General features: G+C 51.6%; 1 protein-coding gene across 1 annotated transcript in view; it reads left to right on the top strand.

Annotated features, from left to right (window-relative positions):
- The first annotated feature begins 51 nt into the window (after positions 1-51).
- The window catches only part of RAB40B (RAB40B, member RAS oncogene family), a 34,685-nt gene continuing 12,589 nt past the window's right edge, over positions 52-22,147 (top strand). Inside the window, 1 exon segment of the mRNA XM_037808687.1 lies at positions 52-295. Coding sequence (XP_037664615.1) covers positions 154-295 — 142 coding nt within the window. The 5' untranslated portion in view covers positions 52-153.

Raw genomic sequence — 22,147 nt, 5'->3', positions numbered from 1 at the left:
AATGGCGGGGCGGGGCGGGGCTGCGCGCTGTCAGCGCCGCCGCGGGGGCCGGGGGCGCGGGGACCCGGCTCGGGCGGCGGTCGCTGGGCGGCCGCGGGGCGCGCGAGGCGCCTCTCCGTGCCCCGGTGCCCGGCTCCGCGCGCTGTCCCCACGATGAGCGCCCTGGGCAGCCCGGTCCGGGCCTACGACTTCCTGCTCAAGTTCCTGCTGGTGGGCGACAGCGACGTGGGCAAGGGCGAGATCCTGGCGAGCCTGCAGGACGGCGCGGCCGAGTGCCCGTACGGCCACCCCGCAGGTGAGCGCGCGTCGGCCGGGGCGGAGCATGGGGAGCCGGCCCGGGATGGGGCACAGGGAAGCGGCCGGCAAGGGTGGGGGCTGCGAGGGGTCGCGAGGGGCGCGGGGAAGCCCTCCGGGGAGGTGGGGTCCCAGGGGCGCGCGGGGAGCCGACCCCGGCCCCTGCCCTTCCCCGGCGGGGATCGCGCCCTGGCCAGGCGCGCGGCTCTGGCCGCCCCTCTCGTTCGCCTGGTGGGAGTCCGAGGCGCTGGGCCGTCCCGGGTGGGCGCGCACGCCGGCGGCCTCCATTCGTTCGCCGTGATCTGCGCACCAGCCAGAGCAGGCGGCTGGGCGGGAGGCCCGAACCGGACCGTGCTGGGACAGGGTGTTGAGTGCGAAGCCAAGGGCGCTTGGGGACGACGGCTCGCGTACTTGCAGGAGGGTTGTCGGCGGCACTGACCCCGGGTGGGCCGCACAGGGAGACCCGGCGCGCGCGCGACGCATTTGGGAAGAGCGCGTGGCATGTGCAGGGTAGCCAGGAGCCGACCCGGCGTGAGTAGGAGGAGTCCGGGAGGGGCGCGAGCGGGGTCGGCAGCGCAGGAGCAGTCGGCGCGCCCCTCTGGACCGGGGTCCGGAGCCTGGCTTCTCGCATCTGGTCGGCAGTGACAGTCGGAGCGTTTGGAGCGGAGCGCACCGAAGTCGAGCTCCTGGACAGTGGCTCTGTGCGTGGGTCGAGTGGAAGGGGAGGGAGAGGACACAGGAAACTAGTCCAGGCTTGTCCGAAGGGCTGGGGGGCAGGCTCGGGAGGGAAAGATGTCCAGGTGACCCTGAGATTCTGGCCTGGGGCGGGGAGGAAGGGAGCACCAGTAGTAGGGGCAGGGAGGGTGACAGCCAGTGCTACCCGACTCGCTCTACGGCTGCAGTGGAATGTTGGCTGGGGCCAGGCAGGTGTCCCTGGAGTTTGAGGTTTAAAAGAGCCAGGCAAGAGAAAAGACCCTGTAAGACTCAGCAGGAAAGAAGGGCAGGGGGTGAGAAAGGGGCTGTGAGAATGGAGGATAGGAGAGGAAAGTGCTGTCTGCAGGAACTTGGGCTGGAAGACAGGAGGAGAAGAGACAGGTGGAGGCTGTGCCCAGGGGTCTGGCTGCAGCCCAGGTCTCCAAGGCTCAGGGCTGCCTCTGACTGCTCTCAAGACGCAGATTCTGTGGCTGTTGAAAGAAACTTGTGTGATCACCTTGAAGCTAGAGTCTCAGGGCCCAGAACGAACATTTCCAATGCGGAACCCCATTGCTGGGAGTCTTGCCATTTTTGCTGCCAACCTGGTGCCCACGGTGCTGCGCTTGGAGCAGAGGAGGGCAGCCCAGAGAGGGGGCTCCGGGGAGTGAGGCCCCAAGAGCTACGCCAGCCTAGGTCTGCTCGCTGCCCGGCCCAGGCTACGGGAGAAACTCAGACACCGTGCGCAGGAGAGCTACCCTCAGGGGTGCGGGAGATCCCTGAAAGGAGCTACAGCTTGACCTGAGATGAGAGGGAGGCAGAGGGTCTGACTTCTCAGAGGAGGGGAGAGGGCACCGCTAAAGGCAGAGGTGGCAGGACTCAGCACGGCTCGGGGGGAGGCGAGGCGAGGGAGAGTTCCCGTAGAGAAAAGGCAGCTCCGTCCGGCAGGCGGGAGGGCGCACAAGGCTCCCCAGCAGGGGAATGGGGTCCGCTGGGTTGGAGAAGTGGGAGGTGGAGAGGCTGGGCCTGAGCTGGTCACCTGGCGTCCCCTGGCGTCTTGTTCACCTGCAGGTTCTGCTTCAGTGAGGCCGGCGGGGAACGAGGGTCTGCGATTCTCCCAAACAGTGCTGGGCTGCCCTGCAGCCCTCCTTCTGGGTAGGAAAGCTCTAGAACAGCGTCCAACACAGGGCCACTAGCCACACATGGCTTTTTAAATTTAAAAGAATCAACGTGAAATAGAATTTAAAGGGTGAACTAGCCACAGTTAGGTGCTCCGCAGCCGCACATGCCTCGTGGCTGAGGTATTGGAGGGCGCACCGGGGCAGGGTCCAGGGTCGCCTCCTGGAGGGCAGGGGTCTCGTCCTCAGAGCCTGGAGCCTGGGAAGGGGACAGCAGCAGTGGGCGTAAGGAATCAATTCCCACTGAATCTAAGTCCCGAGAGGGCGTGGTGCTTTCAAAACCGCATTCTGAGAGACCCGGCTATGCAGCATTTTGAGTTCAGTAGTTGGTGAGTGATACGGAGTAAATAGGAGGGAGTTTGGAAAAAGTTTGTAAAACTTTCTGGATTGAACAAAGGCTCAGGAATGCTGTTGCTTTACTTCCTTTTTGAGGACTGCTGAAAATAACTAGTTGATGCTTTCTTCTCAAGTTTTTCTCCTTGCATAGAGGAAGGATTTAGGCTAAAAAGACACTTCCAGCGAAAGCTTTTGTTGTCAACTTGATTTGCGGCACTGTAGAAAAGAACCCTTGTGGGTTTTTGATTTGCTAAAAGATTCTATAAGGTTTAAGAAATGAGATTATGAAAAATACAAAGACATTCATTACACTTTTAAAAAATGGTGTTCAGCACAGTCCCATTGGGTTCCAGTCAGTGTGTTGGCACAGCTGTGTTTCCTTCCCAGAGGCTCGAGGAAAGAATCAGTTTTCTTGCCTTCTCCAGCTTCTAGAAACCCCCTTCCTCCTTAGCACATGGCCCCTTCTATCTTCAGAGCGGCAGCAGCTGGTTGAGCTTTTCTCACACTGCATTTCTCTAACACTGCCTCTCCCTCTGCCCCCATTTCTACTTTTAAGGATGCTTGTCATTACTTGGGCTACCCCTGGATAATCCAGGAAATCTCCTTATTTTAAGGTCGACTGATTGCCAACCTCAATTCCGTGTGCCATGTAGCATAACATATTCACAGGTTTGGGGGAAGAGAAGGTGGATTTTTGGGGGGAGGGCATTATTCTGCTTACATGCTGATTATACTTGGGTTGGATCATCTTTATCTGTCTTCCACATCCATTCACTTCTCTCCAGTAGCTTTGGCCTTTGTCTTTCTCATCTCCATTTGTGTGATTATCTCAAGCTTTTCTTATTTGTCACTAATTTTGAGTTCAGTAAACTGTTCCCAGGTGTTTCTAATTTATTTGTTCATTCAGTAATGTTTTGGTCTCCAAATTGTTCCTTAGTTTTGCAATTTCCCTTTTCTCATTTTAAAAAAAATTTCATTTCACTAAAAAAAGCTCTTCTTTGAGCACTTATTTTACCAATTTAATATTCTTACTAAGTTGTTCAATTGCATGAAGAAATCAGGGTGAATTTCCTTTCTATTAGATTGGGCTCTTTGTCTCTTGTTCCTTTTCTTTTAAACTCTTTATTGATGTATATTGAATGTTGAAAAAAAATACATATATAGTTATTACACAGCTCAGTACATTTTCCCAACCCCAACACTCCCATGGATCCAGCACTCAGATTCAGAAACGGAGCCCTAAGAGCCCCCAGGACTCTTCTTTTTTTTCCATATTTTTTTTTTATTGTGATTGTTCACATACCATACCATTATCCAAAGATCCACAGTATACAATCAGTTGCCCCCGGTACCATCATATAGCTGTGCATACATCACCACATTAATTTTTTTTTCAATTTTTAGAACATTTTCATTACTCCAGAAAAGAAATAAAGACAAAAAAAGGAAACTCAAATCCTCCCATATCCCTAACCACCCCCCCTCCATTGTTGACTTGCAGTATTGGTATAGTACATTTGTTATGGTTTATGAAAGAATGTTGAAATACTACTAACTGTAGTATATAGTTTGCAATAGGTATGTATTTTTTCCCTATATAACCCTCTATTATTAACTTCTAGTTGTAGTTCATACATTTGTTCTGGTTCATGAAAGAGATTTCTAATATTTGTACAGTTATTCACGGACATTGCCCACCACAAAGTTTACTGTTTTATACATTCCCATCTTTTAACCTCCAACTTTCCTTCTGGTGATATACATGACTCTGAGCTTCCCCTTTCCACCACATTCACACACCATTCAGCACTATTAGTTATTCTCACAACATGCTACCATCACCTCTGTTCATTTCCAAAGATTTAAGTTCAACCTAGTTGAACATTCTGCTCATAATAAGCAACTGCTCCCCATTCTTTAGCCTCGTTCTATATCCTGGTAACTTATATTTCATGTCTATGAGTTTACATATTATAATTAGTTCCTATTAGTGAGACCCTGCAATATTTGTCCTTATGTGTCTGGCTTATTTCTGTCATTATATTGCCCTCAAGGTTTCATCATCAACCTTTTTTTTTTTTTAAGATGGTTGTGTTCACACCCCATACATTCCATCCTAAGTAAACAATCGATGATTCTCTGTATGGTCACATATTTATGTGTTCACCACCCTCACCACTATCTATATTAGGACATCTCCATTTCTTCCACAAAGCAGGAGGAAGAGCCAAAGGTAGTGTGATGGTTAGGTTCATGTGTCAACTTGGCCAAGTGATAGTACCCAGCTGTCTGGTCAAGCAAATACTGGCCTAACAATTGCTGCAAGGATGTTTGTGGCTAGTTAATAAACCAACAGTCTGGTTTATTAAATCATCAGTCAATTTTCTGCAGCTGTGACTGATGATTCACCAAAGGGTGTGTCTTCCACAATGAGAGAATGCAATTGGCTGTATTTAATCCAATTAATCAGTTGAAGATTTATAAGCAAGACAGACAGAGGACCTTCACTTCTTCTTCGGCTGCCCAGCGAAGTGTTTCCTGAGGAGTTCGTCAGACATCTTCCTTGGAGTTGACAGTTTGCTGACTGCTCTACAGAATTTGGACTCATGCATACCCACAATTGCGTGAGTCAATTTATAAAAGTGACAGCTCTCATTGATTCTGTTTCCCTAGAGAACCCTAACTAACACAGGTAGAGAGGCAAAAGAAAAAGAAAAAAGAAAGAAAAAAACAAAAACAAAAACATGACAGTTAGGAAGCAGCAAAAGGAAAGATAACCTTAGATCAAAGTAGAATAGAGAGTCAGACAACATCACCAATGCCAAGAGTCTCACACCCTCCCCTATGCCCCCCTCTTATATGCATTTATTCTTGGTATATTGCCTTTGTTACACTAAAGGAAGCATAATACAATGATTCTGTTAATTATAGTCTCTAGTTTATGTTGATTGTATTTTTCCCCCAGTACCTCCCTATTTTTAACACCTTGCAAGGTTGACATTCAGTTGTTCTGCCTCATGAAAAAACATATTTGTACATTTTATCACAATTGTTGAACACTCTAGGTTTCACTGAGTTATACAGTCCCAGTCTTTATCTTTCCTCTTTCCTTCTGGTGTCCCACATGCTCCTAACCTTCCTCTTTCAACCATATTCATAGTCATCTTTGTTCAGTGTACTTACATTGCTGTGCTACCATCACCCAAAATTGTGTTCCAAACCTCTCACTCCTATCTTTTCCTATATGTCTGTAGTGCTCCCTTTCGTATTTCCTGTAGAGCAGGTATCTTGTTCACGAACTCTGTCATTGTCTGTTTGTCAGGGAATATTTTGAACTCTCCCTCATATTTGAAGGACAGTTTTGCCAGGTATAGGATTCTTGGTTGGCGGTTTTTCTCTTTCATATCTTAAATGTATCACACCACTTCCTTTTTGCCTCCATGGTTTCTATTGAGAAATCCGCACATAGTCTTATTAAGTGTCTTCTGTATGTGATGATTGCTTTTCTCTTGCTGCTCTCAGGATTCTCTCTTTGTCTTTGACGCTTGATAATCTGATTATTAACTGTCTTGGTGTAGGCCTATTCAGATCTATTCTGTTTGGAGTATGCTGTTCTTCTTGGATCTGTAATTTTATGTTTTTCATAAAAGATGGGATATTTTCATTGATTATTTCCTCTATTATTGCTTCTGCCCCTTTTTCCTTCTCTTCTCCTTTGGAGACACCAATGACATGTACATTCCTGATTTTTGTTTTGTCCTTAAGTTCCTGGAGACATTGCTCGTATTTTTCCATTCTTTTTCTATCTGTTCTTTTGTGTGTAGGCTTACAGGTGCCTTGTTCTCCGGTTCCTGAGTGTTTTCTTCTGCCTCTTGAGCTCTGCTGTTACATGTCTCCATTGTGTCTTTCATCTCTTGTATTGTGCCTTTCATTTCCATAGCTTCTGCCAGTTCGTTTTTTGAACTCTCTATTTCTGCCTTATATACGCTCAGTGTTTTCTTTATAGCCTTTATCTCTTTTGCCATATCTTCCCTAAACTTTTGAATTGATTTAGCATTAGTTGTTTAAATTCCTGTATCTCAGTTGAAGTGTAAGTTTGTTCCTTTGACTCGGCCATAACTTCGTTTTTCTTAGTGTAGGTTGTAGTTTTCTGATGTTTAGGCATCTGACCTACTTGGCCACCCCGATCAGGTTTTCCCAGACAAGAACAGGCTCAGGTCCCAGAAGGAAGAAATATTCAGTGTCCAGTTTCCCTGATGGTGTGTCTTAGAGGACTGACATACCCTGTAAGGCCTGGGGGTCACTTGTGCTGGTGCCTGTCAGCCTGTCACTCCAGACTGGTGTAAGGCGGTGTGGCCCGTGACTGTTTTCCCCCAGGCTCTGGGGTCTTGTTCTGAATGGAAGGCGGGTAGTAGAGCTGGGCCCCACCCCTTTCCACTTAGGGAAGATATAACCCCCTAGAGAGAGGTCATTTGCGTATAAATAGCTTCTTTGTTTCTCTGACTCTGCTATCTCCACCCTTGTCTGGGTCAGAGCACTGTGAGCTAAAAATGGCTGAGGCTTTCTCCACTGAGCTGCCCAGGTTGACAGAGAGAGAAAGGGACAGTAAGCCCCCGGATTCCCCCATCGGCCAGAGATACCACCTGATCCTTTGGGCTCCCCGTCCCGAGACAGATACGTCCCCTGACTCTCCAATGTCAGTCATCACCAAAAGCCTCTGTCTGCTTTTTGGGGACTCATGGTTTGTATTGAGCAGTTAACATTTGCTAATTAAAACCCAGTTGGAGCTGGGCTGAGGTATATTTGCTTGTTCAGAGAGTGCTGCTCTCTAGCACAGCGAGGCTTTGCAGTTCAGGCTGCCATGAGGGAGGGGCTCTCGGTTCAGGTCCACAGTTTTTACTTACAGATTTTATGCTGCAGTCTCGGGCATTTCTCCCAGTTCAGGTTGTTGCACGATGTGTGGACAGTCACGGCTGTCTCCCAGCAGTTATTCCAGATCTTTTAGTAGTTGTTCCTGGCTTTTTATTAGTTGCTCTGGGGGGACTAACTAACTTTCACTCTTCTCTATGCCGCCATCTTCTCCCTTGTTTCCCCCCAGACCTCTTCTTGTGCTCATTGGTCACCTCCCACCCCTCAGGCCGACCACTCCCCTGATGTCTAATGGCATAGATTCATTTGGCCTATTTTTAGACTTTGTATATGAGGAATTGTACAGTCTGGAGTTGTGAATGATTCTCTTGCTCCCATTTGTGTGTGAGACTTACCCACGTTGTTAGTGTAGTTGTGGGTTGTTTATTCTCATGGTATAGTGTATCCTTAGTGTGAATGTATCATGACGTATGTCTCCTTCTGCTGGAGATGGGCATTTAGGTGGCCTCCGGTTCTTTAATGGTTAGTTCTGCTGTGAACTTCCCAACATGCAACTTTTGGTGAACATAAGAGTGCATTTCAGGTGTAATATACCTAAGCATGTATGCATGTGTAGGCATAATCAGCTTTAGCAGATACTCCCAAATGGTTTTCTGAAGTGATTACACCAATTTACATTTTACCAGCCAAGCGTGAGAGTCCTCGTTGCTTGTCTCCTCGCCAACTTTTGGTACTTTCCTTGTTTTTGCATTTTAGCCACTTTGGAGAGTGTGTCGTTCTAATTTGAATTTCTCTGGTGACTAACAAAATTAAACTCATCTTCATATGCTCATTTGGATTTCCTCTCTTATGAAGTGTCAAAGTCCTCTGTCAATTTTTTCCTATTAGATTGTCTGACCTTTTCTTTATTGATTAGTGGAGGTTTTGTTTTTTTAATACATTCTGGATGTAAGTCCTGTGTCAGATAGAGATGTAACGTGAATATCTACACCCGCCTGTAGGTGCTTTTCATTCCTTTAATAGCATCTTTGGATGAACAGAAGCCCTTAATTTTTTTCAAGCTTAATCAATTCACTTACTTGTATAAAATCCTACATGGTGGCCACAGAGGGCCTGGGTCCCCCGCATGGAGATGCTGGGGTGGGTCTGTACAGGAGGGTCGGTGAATCCTGACAGGGGGCTTGGTGATTGTGATCTGTCTCCAGAGGCTGGGGTGAGACCCCGTAGGTTCTGGAGACAGTCTTGAAGGTGGCCACGCAGCCCTGGCTGAGGTGTGCCGTCGTCAATACTGGTCACCGGCAGCAGCTTCTTGGGTGCAGGAGCCGAGCCAGGAGGGGCCTCAACACAGAGCCGCAGCGTCCACTCCCCTTGCCATAGCCTGGCCTACAGGGACAGCGGAGAGCTTGGCCAGGTTGCCGGCCCTGGGGCAGCTGCTGCCTCCTGGGAGCACATCACGCCCGCACGGATGTGGCCACCGTGGTCCCCAAGGGGGACAAAGGCGTTGTGCCTGGTCGCCTGGCCAGCAGGGTCGGCTTTGACACAGGCGTAATAGTCAAAGCCTCATCGTTGAGGGGTGTCCCCAGGAAAAGGCCGAGGATCTCAGGCTCCTTGGTGGACAGGGGAAGAGCGAGCTCCTGCAGGGACCCGAGCTTCCCACCCGTGGCCGGGCGGCCCGGCTGGTGGCAGGGAGCCGCGTCTCGGCCTCAGCACCGGCCCCACCACGCTGCGACCTGGGCCCTGGACCCCACTGCCGAAGCAGCACCCCGGGCCTCCCTCAGCAGTGGTGCCGTCCACCATTTGGTGTTTTCTCGAAGAAGAAGCCATTAATTTTAACATAATACAAATTATCAGTATTTTACGGTAAGGACTTTTTGAGTCCTGTTTAGTAAACCTTTGCCTATGCCGAGACAGTGAAGACGCCCTTCTCTAAAAGCGTGCTGTTACCTTCAGCACTGCGGCCGGCCATGTGCCAGGAGGGGCTGGCACTGTTTCCCACGTGGTTGCGCAGCCGGAAGGACCCCGGTTCCTGCCTCGTGCACTGGTCCGGACACCAGGTGCCCACCGGCCGGCTGTCTGCTTGCCCCTGCGCCCGGCAGGCTGGTGCCCTCTCTCTTGCTGGCAGGTTCATCCTGAGCCCCTGTGCACGTGCCGGGCTGCACCTGCCTGCGTTGTGCTGGTGCCCAGCAGCCTGGCGTGAGCATCTCGTTTGCTCTGCCGCATGGGGCGGGGCTGGCACTCCTACCTGGACACCTGTGTCCCTCCTTGCTGGAACCTCGAGGGCAGAGGTCTGGGACTCTTGTGACCCGAGTGGGGGGTTAGGGGCAGGCATGCACTGGCCATTGCCTAGGACAGTGCCCCCGCCCCTGCGGTGCCACCTCCCACCATCCTTCCTACTGCTTCTGCCCGGCAGGTCGGGGCTTGTGCTTCTCCCCAGGGGGAGGTGGAAAAAGGCCTTAGCAGCATGGCTGGGGGTGAGGGGTGCTGCAGGGGCCTCTGCTCACCCCGGGCCTCACATCCCGCTCGGCCTCCAGAGGCTGGTGCTCCAGCGCCGGGTTGTGACCCCTTCCCGTTCCGGGTGCTGTTTTCTGCATTTTGCCCAGGTAAAAGGCAGGGGGACTAAACAGACGCTGAACGCCAGTCTCTTGGTTCCTACTCTCTCCTATCGGTTTCCAGCTTCCTTTGCCCAGCAGGAGCCCCCGTCTCCCGTTCTCCATTTCTTTCTTGCTAAAAGCTCAAGACAGTAGCTTTGCTTTTGGGATGTCACAGCCGCAGGCAGGTGGGCGCTGGCTCTGGGCTGTGCTGCTGCCGGGCAGCCTCCCGGCTCCCTGCCCTTTCGGGTTGAGCATTGGGAAAGGCTTTTCTTCCTTGCAAGGAGCAGCAAAACTCTTATGTGAAGGGATCCAGCTTTTGGAGGTTTTCTCCATTCTATTTGCCTTTTGACAAACATTCCACCCGGTGATGCTCCCGCATGTCCCCTACTCGCTTCTCCAATTCCACAGACAGTGCCAGGAGTTTCTGATTTCTATCTGCCAGATTCCTTGGCAGCCACTTTAAATTTAAAGCACGATTTATAAAGTCATTGCTTTCAAGGATGAGCTAAAAGTCAAATCGGATTTCATCTTGTTTCCTGAAGGCAAAACAAGGGTTACCACATTCTCCACCTTCCACGCCCCATCGTGGGTATCCAGTGCATTTAAACAGATGTTGGGTTTTTAAAATTATGTCATAAATGCCCCCAGGTATTTAAAAATCATAAAATTCCATTTGCATCAGGTTTTCTTTTTACAAGGCCTCAATCAGCCCTGCTTCTCCTAACCGGCCTGCGGGTGTCTCCCACTGCCCACCACGCCAACAGGCCCTTGTGCGCTGGCGAGGGGCCGGGCCAGGAATGAAGGGTCCTCCGGGCTTGGGCTGGGGGGCCGTGGAAACACCCTGTGATCCCAGGGCGCACAGTCAGGCCTCGGGGGTCCCCAGGGATGCCCACCCTCTGGCTGTTCTTTCTGGGATCTTCCAGGCAGGGAGGGGCCCCAGCCATGGTGCCGCGTGAAATGAGGTGGGGGGACGGCTGCACAAGGGTGGGTCACTCGGGCCTCAACCCGCCCCTGGCCCAGGAATGGGTCCCCAGGGTGGTGGGCTGGGCCGACCCAGGTGGCAGCAGGGGCAGCCATCCAGGGTGGCGCAGACGGGGCGTGGCTGCTGCGGGGAGGAGAGGGGCCACCCGGGACCTCGGGCTCGGGGCTCGGGGCCTGGGTCGGGCCAGCCCGGCAGAGGGGCAGAGCGGGAGGAGAACCTGACAGAAGAGCCAGGCGTGGCCGTGTGGGCTCACGGTGGCCTCCTGTGCCCGCTCTCCCCAGCGGACAGACTCTCCGGCATGTTGTAAGGGACTGGTAAGGCCACTGCGACCGGCCTGGGCATGGGGGCCACAGGCTGACCCTGTGACCCCTGAAGCCACACCCGACCCCGGGCCCCACCCTGCCCTCAGCTGCCGGCCACCTCCGCTCACCCGCCCTCTGCCAGGAGGGCACGTCAGGCAGCTCTTGTGGTGTTTGGAGACGGAGAGAAGCAGAAAGGGCGTCAGGAGTGAGCAGGTTTGTCACCGGTGCGTGTAAGTGTTTTTCACCTATAGGATTTAGGGAAAACCAGTCTATCCTTTCAAACACTTCCCACATCTAATATTCGGGTACCACATTTGATTCTCCTTTGATTAAAGGTAAGATGTTTTAAATGAGGTTCACCATTTATTCCTATTTTTATTTTAGCTTTGCTAATATGCAGAGATTCATTAAACATGAAGCTCCTTTTCAGCTCTTCATGTTTTTGGTTACAGTGTGCTTTTCCTTTCACAAACTTTATAATCTCAATCAGGTGCTTTACGGCTATTGAGCTTTATAGTTTGTTTCCTCTTCAGTGGGTTTGGCACTCCAAGGTCTCAAGCTGTCTTTAATGTGTTATGGAGTCTGAACTGCAGGGAGACTTTCCCGCTCATGACGTGACCAGATGCCTTCTAACTCCTCCGTGCTGGAGATGGCGGCAGGCTGGCTTCTAGAACCAGTGGCTGACCACATTCGGGGCTGGAGGTTTTGAGACCAGGAGCCTGTGCTGGGCAGTGCCAGTGCCCGGCGGCTGGCAGGGAGGGCGTGGCCGGGCCAGGGTCTGGCACAGGAGGCCCCAGGCCTGAGGCTGTGCCTGGCTTCTCTGCCTCTCCATGGGTGCTGGGTGTTTTCCTCCCGTAACCACCTGCTAACGCTACGACATCACCAAGGAGGCACCCCAAAAAGCTGGTCATGGAAATTGATGTAGCCCATCAGAAACCATTCTAGGGTTTCCTCAGCTGAAAGTGAACCTTGACATGTTTGTATGTTCCAACCTCTTGCGAGCTAATAATTAATTAATTACCTTTCCCCACATGCGGCTCAGCAGGGCTTGCTCATGAATTTGAATTGAGAGTGTTATTTATATTGGGACTCGTGACAGGACTGGCATTTTGTTTCATTAAAAAAAGAAGCAAAAACAAGTTTACAGAAATAGAATCATAAATACAAATATTAAACTTTAGTTGACTCTAATATATGAGGCTAAACAGTTATTTTAACAGGGAAAATGATAAGTGTGAAAAATACTAAATTCTCTCTTAGATAAATAAGATCCATCTGGAAACAAAATATATTCCTTCCAGTTTAGAATGATGGGTGCATTTTAGAAGACTGCTGCACAGCTGCGGTTTAAAACAGGGGCAGTGGCCTGGCTCCGGGAGATGCAGAAGCCATTGTGAAGCTGGGAGCCTGCAAAGAGGGGCTTCAGCAGCCTCGGCCCCCAGCTTCCTCCTCCCCTGGGCGGTGGACAGGAGCAGTGGGAGGGGACTGCCGGGTGACTCCTGCAAGGTGGGCTGGGGCCCGATGGAGGAGCCCCCACCCCTCCATGTCGTGGGCCCCTCCCTGCCCTGCTGGGACCCCGTGGGTGCCCTGAGCCCCTTCACCCAGGCCATCCGTGCTCAGGCTGGGGTGCTGCAGTTTCACCCCTGCGTGCAGCCGAGGCTTGAGAGTTCCTAGAGGGGCCCAGGAAAGTTTAATATTTATATTTATGATTCTAAATGTAAAGTTTAATATTTTACATTATTAAATACATAAATGTAAAGTTTAATATTTATGATTCTGTTTCACATTTAACTGCATGGTAAACGTGAGAACTGCTGTATGGGTTGTTCCTTTCCACAGGAGTTTTTCTTCTTTAGCAAGGTTTACTGAGGTATAATTTATACACTGTAAAAGTCACCCTGTTTAGGGTACATTTTTCTGAATTTTGACGAGTGCATACAGTCGTGTAACCAATATCATAATCAAGATATAGAACAGCTCCATCATCCCCAGAAATTCCCTGGCCCTTTGTGGGCAAATCCTCTGCCCACTCCCTGCCCCTAGCAGCTGCGGAGCCGCCCGCTACGCTGCGGTTTTGCCCACGGCACGAAGACTTCAGGGTCTGCCTTCCTCCACGCAGTGTCCTGTGTGGCAGATGACGATCACGTTGCTGCGCGTCAGTCACTCGTTCCTTTTTACTTCTGAGTACCCGTTCACCATCGAGGGACATTCGCACGGTTTCCAGTTGTGGGTGAGCCGTGAATAAAAGACCGTATAAACATTCGCATTCAAGTTTATGTATGAACTTAAGTTTTTTCCCTTAGTCCGGGATTGCTGGGTCATATGATCAGTGTATGTTTAACTTAATCAGAAAGTGGCAAACTGGTCTCCATGTTGCATTCTTACCAGCACTGGCGTAGTTTTGGTTTTGTTTCGGTTTCCTCCCCATTCTGTTGCGTGTGTGGTGGTATCTCATTGTGCTTTTGATTTGCTTTTCCCTACCAACCAATGATTTGAGCATCTCTTCATGTGTTTTTCCCTAACAACTAACAATTTCAGCATCTTTTCTTGTGCTTATTTGCCAATCTTAAATCCTCTTTGGCAAAGTGTCTATTCAAATCTTTTGCCCACTTCAACAAAAAATTGAGTGGTTTGTTTTCTTGAGTTCTGATGATGTTTAAATATATTCTGGATACAAGTCCTTTATCAGAAATGTGTTTTGCAAATATTAGCTCCCAGTTGTCTGTGGGTTGTCTTTCCATTTTAAGTATCTTTCTAACAGTAGAAGTTCTCACTTTTTTAAGAAGTCCGATTTATCAATATTTTTCTTTTATAGACCATGCTTTTGATGTTATATGTAAGGTATCTTTGCCTAACATGAAGTTACGAAGGTTTTCTCCTGTGTTTTATTCTATTCTAGTTTAGGTTTTATGACTATTGTCTTAGTTTCCTGGCTGCAAGTACAAATCCATGCCATGCATTGGCTTAAACAATGGGAATTTACTGGCTCACAGCTTTGAGGCCAGGAGGAATCCAAAATTGAGTCGCAGCCAGGCGATGCTTTCTCTCTGAAGACTGTGGCATTCTGGGGTTGGCTGCCGGCGATCCTGGATCCTGGGCTTTTCTGTTATACGATGTTACAGATGACTTACATGGCGGCCTCTTCTGTCTCTTCCAGGTTCCAGTGACTTCCAGCTCCTTCTCCCTGCAGTGGCTTTCTCCCTGGGGTCTTCTGTATAGGCCTCCAAAGCCAGGATTTAGACCCATCCTGATTCAGGTGGCGCACCTCGACCATAAGTAACATCTCCACAAGGTCCTGTGTACGCAGGTTCACATCCACAGGAATGGATTAAGATTAAGAACATGTATTTCTGGGAACATAACTAACCTGCCTCAATGATGTTCCATCTTGAGTTTATCTTTATAATTTGAGGTTCATTTCTTTTGCATATTGGTATCCAGTTGTTCTAGTATCATTTGTTGAAAAGAGCATCCTTTCTCCATGGCATTGCCTCTGCACCTTTGTTAAAGAGCGACCGGCCGTATTTGTGTGGGTCTGTTTTGGAACTCTGTTCTGCACCATCTTTCCACTGGGTATGATACATGCATCAGTCGTTTGCATTTTCTGTACATCAATGTAAGATATTGAATAAGTAATAATGTCAATTATTAGAAATATAACAATTAGATAAAAATGGATTTTCTATTGATTTTTCTTTCCTCTTTGCAATTTAGGAAATATCTGAGAACAAATTAGCAAAAAATAAGTGCAATGTATCTACTTTCAAAGTCATTGGGCAAGGTGGCCCAAACAGCAAAGGGTGGTGATAAACTCACCCAAGAAACGTGCCTCTTTTGGTAGGTAAGCAGTAAATGAGCTTTCTTTGCCTCTCCTCAATGAAGATTTGGACATAAACCATCTGCTTCTCGAGCTCTTCCCGCTCCGGAGGGTGCTGCGCCCAGACCCCGCTGACGGCAGTTAAACCAGACCCCCGGTGCTGGGGCGGAGGTGGAGGGTGGTGGCTCGGGTGCTGCCCTGGTGGGACAGGCGGGCTCCGGTGTCCGGAGGGGGTCGGTGGGCAGAGCTGCAACCTGCAGCCAAGGGGTCTCTACCCTGCTCGGGCCCACCTCTGCTGGGCCTGCTACATCCGGGGCCCTGCTCCATACCAGGCCTGCTCCATCCGGGCCTTCTCCATCCAGGCCCTGCTCCATCCGGGCCCTGCTCCATCCCGGGGCCTGTTCCATTCGGGGCCTTCTCCATCCCGGGCCTGCTCCATCCGGGCCCTGCTCCATCCGGGCCCTGCTCCATCCCGGGGCCAGCTCCATCCGGGGCCTGCTCCATCCCGGGCCTGCTCCATCCGGGCCCTGCTCCATGCCGGGGCCTGCTCCATGCCGGGCCCTGCTCCATCCGGGGCCTGCTCTGCCGGGGCCCTGCTCCATCCCGGGCCTGCTCCATGCCGGGGTCCTGCTCCATCCGGGCCCTGCTCCATCCCGGGGTCTGCTCCATCCGGGCCCTGCTCCATCCCGGGCCTGTTCCATCCGGGGCCTTCTCCATCCCGGGCCAGCTCCATCCGGGGCCTTCTCCATCCCGGGCCAGCTCCATCCGGGCCCTGCTCCATCCCGGGCCTTCTCCATCCGGGGCCTGCTCCATCCCGGGCCTGCTCCATCCGGGGCCTTCTCCATCCGGGGCCTGCTCCATCCCGGGCCTGCTCCATGCCGGGGCCTGTTCCATCGGGGCCTTCTCCATCCGGGCCCTGCTCCATCCGGGGCCTGCTCCATCCGGGCCCTGCTCCATCCCGGGGCCTGTTCCATCGGGGCCTTCTCCATCCGGGCCCTGCTCCATCCGGGGCCTGCTCCATCCGGGCCCTGCTCCATACCAGGCCTGCTCCATCCGGGCCTTCTCCATCCAGGCCCTGCTCCATCCGGGCCCTGCTCCATGCCGGGGCCTGTTCCATCGGGGCCTTCTCCATCCGGGCCCTGCTCCATCCGGGGCCTGCTCCATCCGGGCCCTGCTCCATCCCGGGGCCTGTTCCATCCGGGGCCTTCTCCATCCCGGGCCTGCTCCATCCGGGCCCTGCTCCATCCCGGGCCTGCTCCATCCGGGCCCTGCTCCATGCCGGGGCCTGCTCCATGCCGGGCCCTGCTCCATCCGGGGCCTGCTCTGCCGGGGCCCTGCTCTGCCGGGGCCCTGCTCCATCCCGGGCCTGCTCCATGCCGGGGTCCTGCTCCATCCGGGCCCTGCTCCATCCCGGGGTCTGCTCCATCCGGGGCCTGCTCCATCCCGGGCCTGTTCCATTCGGGGCCTTCTCCATCCCGGGCCAGCTCCATCCGGGGCCTTCTCCATCCTGGGCCAGCTCCATCCGGGCCCTGCTCCATCCCGGGCCAGCTCCATCCGGGGCCTGCCCGCCGCGGCCACAGCCGAGAGTCCGCGGGGCGAGAGGGGTGCCCAGGACGCTCCTGCGCCTAAGGGAAGCGGGTCGCGGGCGTGCTCGCGCAGGAAGGGGCTGGAAGCCAGCCTCGCCGCTCACCACCTGCTCGGGGGGGAGCCACGGAGTTCCGGGCCGTCCCGGGGGGAGGCAGGCGGGGAGGGCGCGCCTGGGGCCCCGGCGACGTGTGGACTACAGGCCACAACCCGGGCAGGGGCCCCCGACGGCAGAGAAGTCGGGGAGAACCCCAGGCCCCCCAGCCCTAAGTCGGGGGCCACCCGAGACCCAGCGAGGTGGCGTGCGTCCTGCCGGCGACCGGGCGCTCTGGAAACGGGGCCGTGGTCTGACGACACCTGAGGGAACGGCGGCTGCCCCCGGACAAGCGGGTGAGCTGCCCAGTGGGTCCCCCCGCGCCCCTCCTGGCTGGGCTGGGCATCCCGCTCTCCTCGCCGGGCGCTCCACCCGCTCCCGCAGACAGCAGCTTGGGCAGGCCCTGGACATGCGAGCTGAGGTGAGGGCGTTGGGGAAGCGGGACGGGGTGCCGGCCTCGCGGGCCTGGGGAGGGCGCGGGACAGCTGAGCCCGCCGCGGGGGGCAGCGGTTCAGGCGAGGGAAGGGCTGGGGCTCCGAGAGCGGGGGCCGGTCCCACCCCCCCACCTGCCCAGTCACTCTGCTGGTTCACAGAAAAACTGGGAAGGAGGAATAGTAGGTATATTAGCGTTCTCCAGGGAAAAAAGAACTGACAGGAGATAGAGTCTATATGAAGAAATCTATTATAGGGGACTGGTTCATGCAACCGTGGGTACTGGCAAGTCTGAATTCTGTAGGGCAGGCCACAAGCGGGAAACCCCGATCAGGGTGATGCTGAAGTTGAGTCCGAGTCCCCAGGGGAAGCTGGCTGATTGAAGTTGAGGCAAACATTCTTTTTCTGACTTTTGAAATCCTCGGTGCTGGCATTCAAGATCTCCAACAGATGATATGAAGAGACTCTCCACATTGCTGAGGGCAGTCTCCTTTGTTGATTGTAGATGCAGCCAGCTGTAGGTGTAGATGCAACCAACTGACTAGAGGCAAATCCATCCCCAAAACACCATCTCAGTAGTAAGTGCACTGGTGCTTGCTTGACCAAACAACTGAACACCATAATGGAGCCAAACTGAGGCATGAAATTAACTGGTACAGCAGGGAGCAAGTGCTCCTTCTCAGAAAGGAGAGGGGAAGGATTTGACAAAGAGGAAACATTCATGTGCCCGGCACATTTATGTGATGAAAGCATTTTAGATCCCAGTCTAAAACATGAGTAGCTTTTAGAAACATCTAGAAACATACAGAGAAGTGCTCTGAGGGTGGAGCGGGGCCTTGGCTGAGCGGAGGCTCTGAGGCCTGCTCCATCCCCACCCCACCTGTCAGCCCTGCTCCCCCAGCAGGTACCAACAAAGTGTTTTTCTCGCCTGAATGTAGAGTTGGACTCTGGGTAGGATGTGTGTGTATTTACTCAGGGGAAACACATAATGTGAAATTCACCATTTTAAAGTGTACCATTCGGTGGTGTTTATACTGCATTCACGATGTGATGCAGCCATCATCTTTATCTCATTTCAGAACATTTTCATCACTCCAAGAAGGGGCCCATACCCAGAGCAGTCGCCCCTGCTGCTCCCCAGCTTGAGGCAACCAATGATCTGTTTCTGATATTTTAATTCCACTTGAGACACTTTTCTCAGAAGTCAGGCACTCAAAGATGAATGTGTTTATAAATTGCATTTAATCAATATTTACACCGAGAGCAGTCCTCTGCCGCAGCCCACGCCTGTGTCTGCTTACTGACTAAGACAGCTCAGCAGGTGGTGGGTGACTTGAAATAGATTACTAAATTACTTTTTTATGGTGCGGAGCTGAAAGTGTAGAGAATGGCTTGGCATTTGACTTTTCCTGGGCTATTTTAGGAGCTTAAAATTATCTCTCTTTTTGTCCCTGTTATTCTGACAGACTTTGTTCTAGAAGCTTTTGTGCATTTTTATTTTATTTTGATGGATAGAATTCATGTGAATTTGATAGTTAAATGCTGTCGATTTGAGTTATATCTTTTGGCCCCAATACTGACATTATGGTTATCAAAAGTGTTACGTACTCAAGAACCAGAATGTAACACATGTAAGTGAGTCAGAGGGAGAAATATGATCACCAGGAGAACAGCATACTAGTAAGTGGAGAGACGGCATAAAAGAAAACGTTGGCGGGAGTAAAGCGGAGCGGTTCAATATCATGTGTAGGGAAAAAGAGATTATTCTTAAAGGCACGTAAGCCAGCGATTAGAGGCTGTGCTGGGATTCTGTGGGCAGCCCAGCTGTGTTAAGAGGATTTATCTTTGGAACAACTTTGATTTTAGAGAGCAAAATAACTTGAAGTGACACCAGCAGCTCCTCCCGGGGCTGGTGCGTCTCTGAGGGGTGGATGGGGTTTCTGGAGCTCAGGACCTTGGTCAGGGGCCAAGTTCTGGGGCTCTGGTGGGGCGCGCGTCCTAACTGGAGGAGGCGCAGGGTCATTGGAGAGCCGGGCTGTGGCTGTTTGGGTGCTGGGCACCCAGGTGGATGGGCCCCAGAGGTGAGCACAGGCAGCAGGATCCCACCTGGCACGTCTGAGCTGCCAGGGACCCCACCCAGGCCCTCTTGGGTCTTGGGTGGCGGCAGGGTGGAGTCCTCGGGGAAGCCAGGGCAGCCTGCACCCCGCACCGGGGGACCCCGGCTGCCAGCCCATCAGCAGGGAGAAGCTGCTCAGTGGTGTTAGTCATTTCTGGGGGGGGCATTTCATCCTAATCAGCTCAAAAGAGTTTACTTACGATGGTCTTTTAACCGGGACTTGCAAATGCTTTTTTAAAAATTCAGATTTTTATTTTTCACTACAGTGAGCATCCTCTTAAACGGTTTTAAACAGAAAGGTGACGTGATCTGATTTATGGGTTTTTTTTTTGGTTATTCTTTATTGTGGGGTGTAACATTTACATAGAAGTAATAATTTCCGAAGTGCAATTTAACAAGTAGCTAGGAGCAACTTTCAAAAATGTTATGGGTTATGGTTCCACAGTGTCAGTTATTTCCTTATTGTGGAATATGACATATATACAAAAAGGTGATAACTTTCAAATCACAATTTAACAAGTAGCTATAGAACATATTTCAAAGGATGCTATGGGTTACAGTTCCACCATTTCATTTCTTTCCTTCTAGCAATTCTAATACCCTAGCAACTAAGAAAAAGAAATTTAATAGAGATTCAGTATTCATAATCCTTTGTTAAATTGCATCTTGTCTGTTGCTACCCCTTCCTCTAGTTTAATCACTTTCCGATCTTCAGGGATGTTTAGGCAGTGACCACTCTAACTTTTTCATGTTGAAAAGGGGTGTCGACGTTATGGGAAAAGGGGACACATCTGGTTAATGTACTTGAAGAGGCTATGGCCTATGGCCTCTAAATCAGAGAGTTGATCATGAATTTTCTTTGGCCATAATTTGTCCAAATTTTTAAAATAAAATTTGCCGTTTCTACCATTTTTAAGTGTACAGTTCAGTGGCATTAATTATATTCACAATATTGTGCAACCATCTCCACTACCTATTTCCAGAATTTTTCATCACCCCAAACAGAAACTCTGCACCCATTTAGCAACAGATCCCCATTTCCCTCTGCCCCCAGCCCCTGGTAACCTTGAATCTGCTTTTTGTCTCAACGGATTTACCCGTTCTACATATTTCATATGAGTGGAACCACAGAATATTTGTCCTTTTCTGTCTGGCTTATTTCACTCACTGTAATGTTTCCAAGGTTCATCCATGTTGTAGCGTGGATCAGAGCTTCATTCCTTTTCGTGGCTAAGTAGTAGTCCATTGTGTGGCTGGACCATGTTTTGCTTGTCCACTTCTCGGTGGATGGATGCTTTTAGACTGTTGTGGATAGTGCTGCTGTGGACACGGCTATCCTGAGTCCCCACCTTCAGTTCTCCCGGGTGGGTCCCTGGATGTGGGATTGCCAGGTCACATGGCCGCTCTATGTTTAACTTTTTGAGGAACTGCCGAATGATCGTGAACCTTGTAGCGGCCCACCAAGGCAGAGACCCCTTTTCTTAATAAGGCATATATGTTCTTCTCCACCCTTTCGAATCTTACTTTAAGGGAGGGAACATTTATCTTCTCTGAAGCTGAAGCACGTTGGGTGGGACAGGTGGGGTCCAGGACAGAGGGCCAGAACACCGGGGCCTTCTTGGCGGCCTCCAGACGCCCTGGCAGCAGCGTGAGGCTTTTACCCCGCATTCTCAGGAGGCAGGGGGCTGGCTGCACATCGGCACGTTTTTATGCTAAACTTGCAGGTAGGCAGACAGCTCCCACATCACCCCGAGGCAGAACAAGTGCAGTGAGGAATTTAAGTGGGTGAGCTCTGCAGGGGGTTGACTGGTGGCTCCCCCAAGAGATCCGCCACGTCCTGGAACCTGTGGATGGGCTTGGTTTGAAAACAGGGCCTTTGCAGGTGGAATGATGAGTCTTGAGATGAGCCCATCCCAGATTCCCTGAGTGGCCCTGAATCCAGTCACAAGTGTCCTTAGAAGAGACATCCAGAGGAGAGACCAGGAGAGCAGTGGAGAAGGCCACGCAAAGGTGGGCATGCGGCCAGCGGAGTGCCTGGGGCCACCAGGAGTGGAGAGGGAGCAGGAGAGACCCTCCCTGGAGCCTCCAGAGGGAGCACGGCCCTGCAGAGCTGGGAAAGAATGCCTTTCTGTTAGTTGTAAGCCCCCCAGTTTGTGGACAGTTGTTACAGAGGCCACAGAAAAGTAATACACACTCTATTAGGGTTCTCCAGAGAACAGTATGTGATTATGTATGTGTGTAAATATTATGAGATTTATTACGGGAATTGGCTCACATGACTGTGGGAATTGGCAAGTCTGAATTTCGTAGGCAGGCTACAGTTGAGGCTCTGATGAAGGTTTTGGTGAATTCCCCAGGAGAAGCCGGCTGGCTGAAGTACAGACGGAAACTCTTCCTTCTCACTGCTGAAACCCTCAGTTCTCCTTCTAAAGCTCCAGCTTTTTGAATGAGGCTTCTCTCACTGCTGAAGGCAGTCTCCTTTGTTGATTGTAGATGCCATCAACCAACTGATACCCTCACAGTATACAGCAGGCCAGAGCTTGCTTGACCAGACAACTGGACACCATGTCGCAGCCTAGGTGGCACGTGAGCTTAGCCGTCACTCAAGCCCAAGGCGGAGCGTCTGTCAGAGCACAAAAGGACAACTTTGGAGAATAGCTTGGAGGACGCTTGAACGGGGGCGAGGAGTAGAGAGGGCAGAGCTCGATGTGGAGTTGAGATTGACGCAGGCGGAGAGGATCAGGAGTGACACCAGCGAGAGTACAGGGAGGCCTCACTGAGTGAGACCCCAGAGACCGGGGGACGGACTGGTGCATTTGCTTGTCCAAGGGAGGCGCTGGTGAGCACGTGGATTCTCAGCAG

The sequence above is a fragment of the Choloepus didactylus genome, chromosome 18 (assembly GCF_015220235.1).
Source record: "Choloepus didactylus isolate mChoDid1 chromosome 18, mChoDid1.pri, whole genome shotgun sequence".
NCBI lineage: Eukaryota > Metazoa > Chordata > Mammalia > Pilosa > Megalonychidae > Choloepus > Choloepus didactylus.
This window is presented reverse-complemented; position numbering and strand designations above follow the sequence as displayed.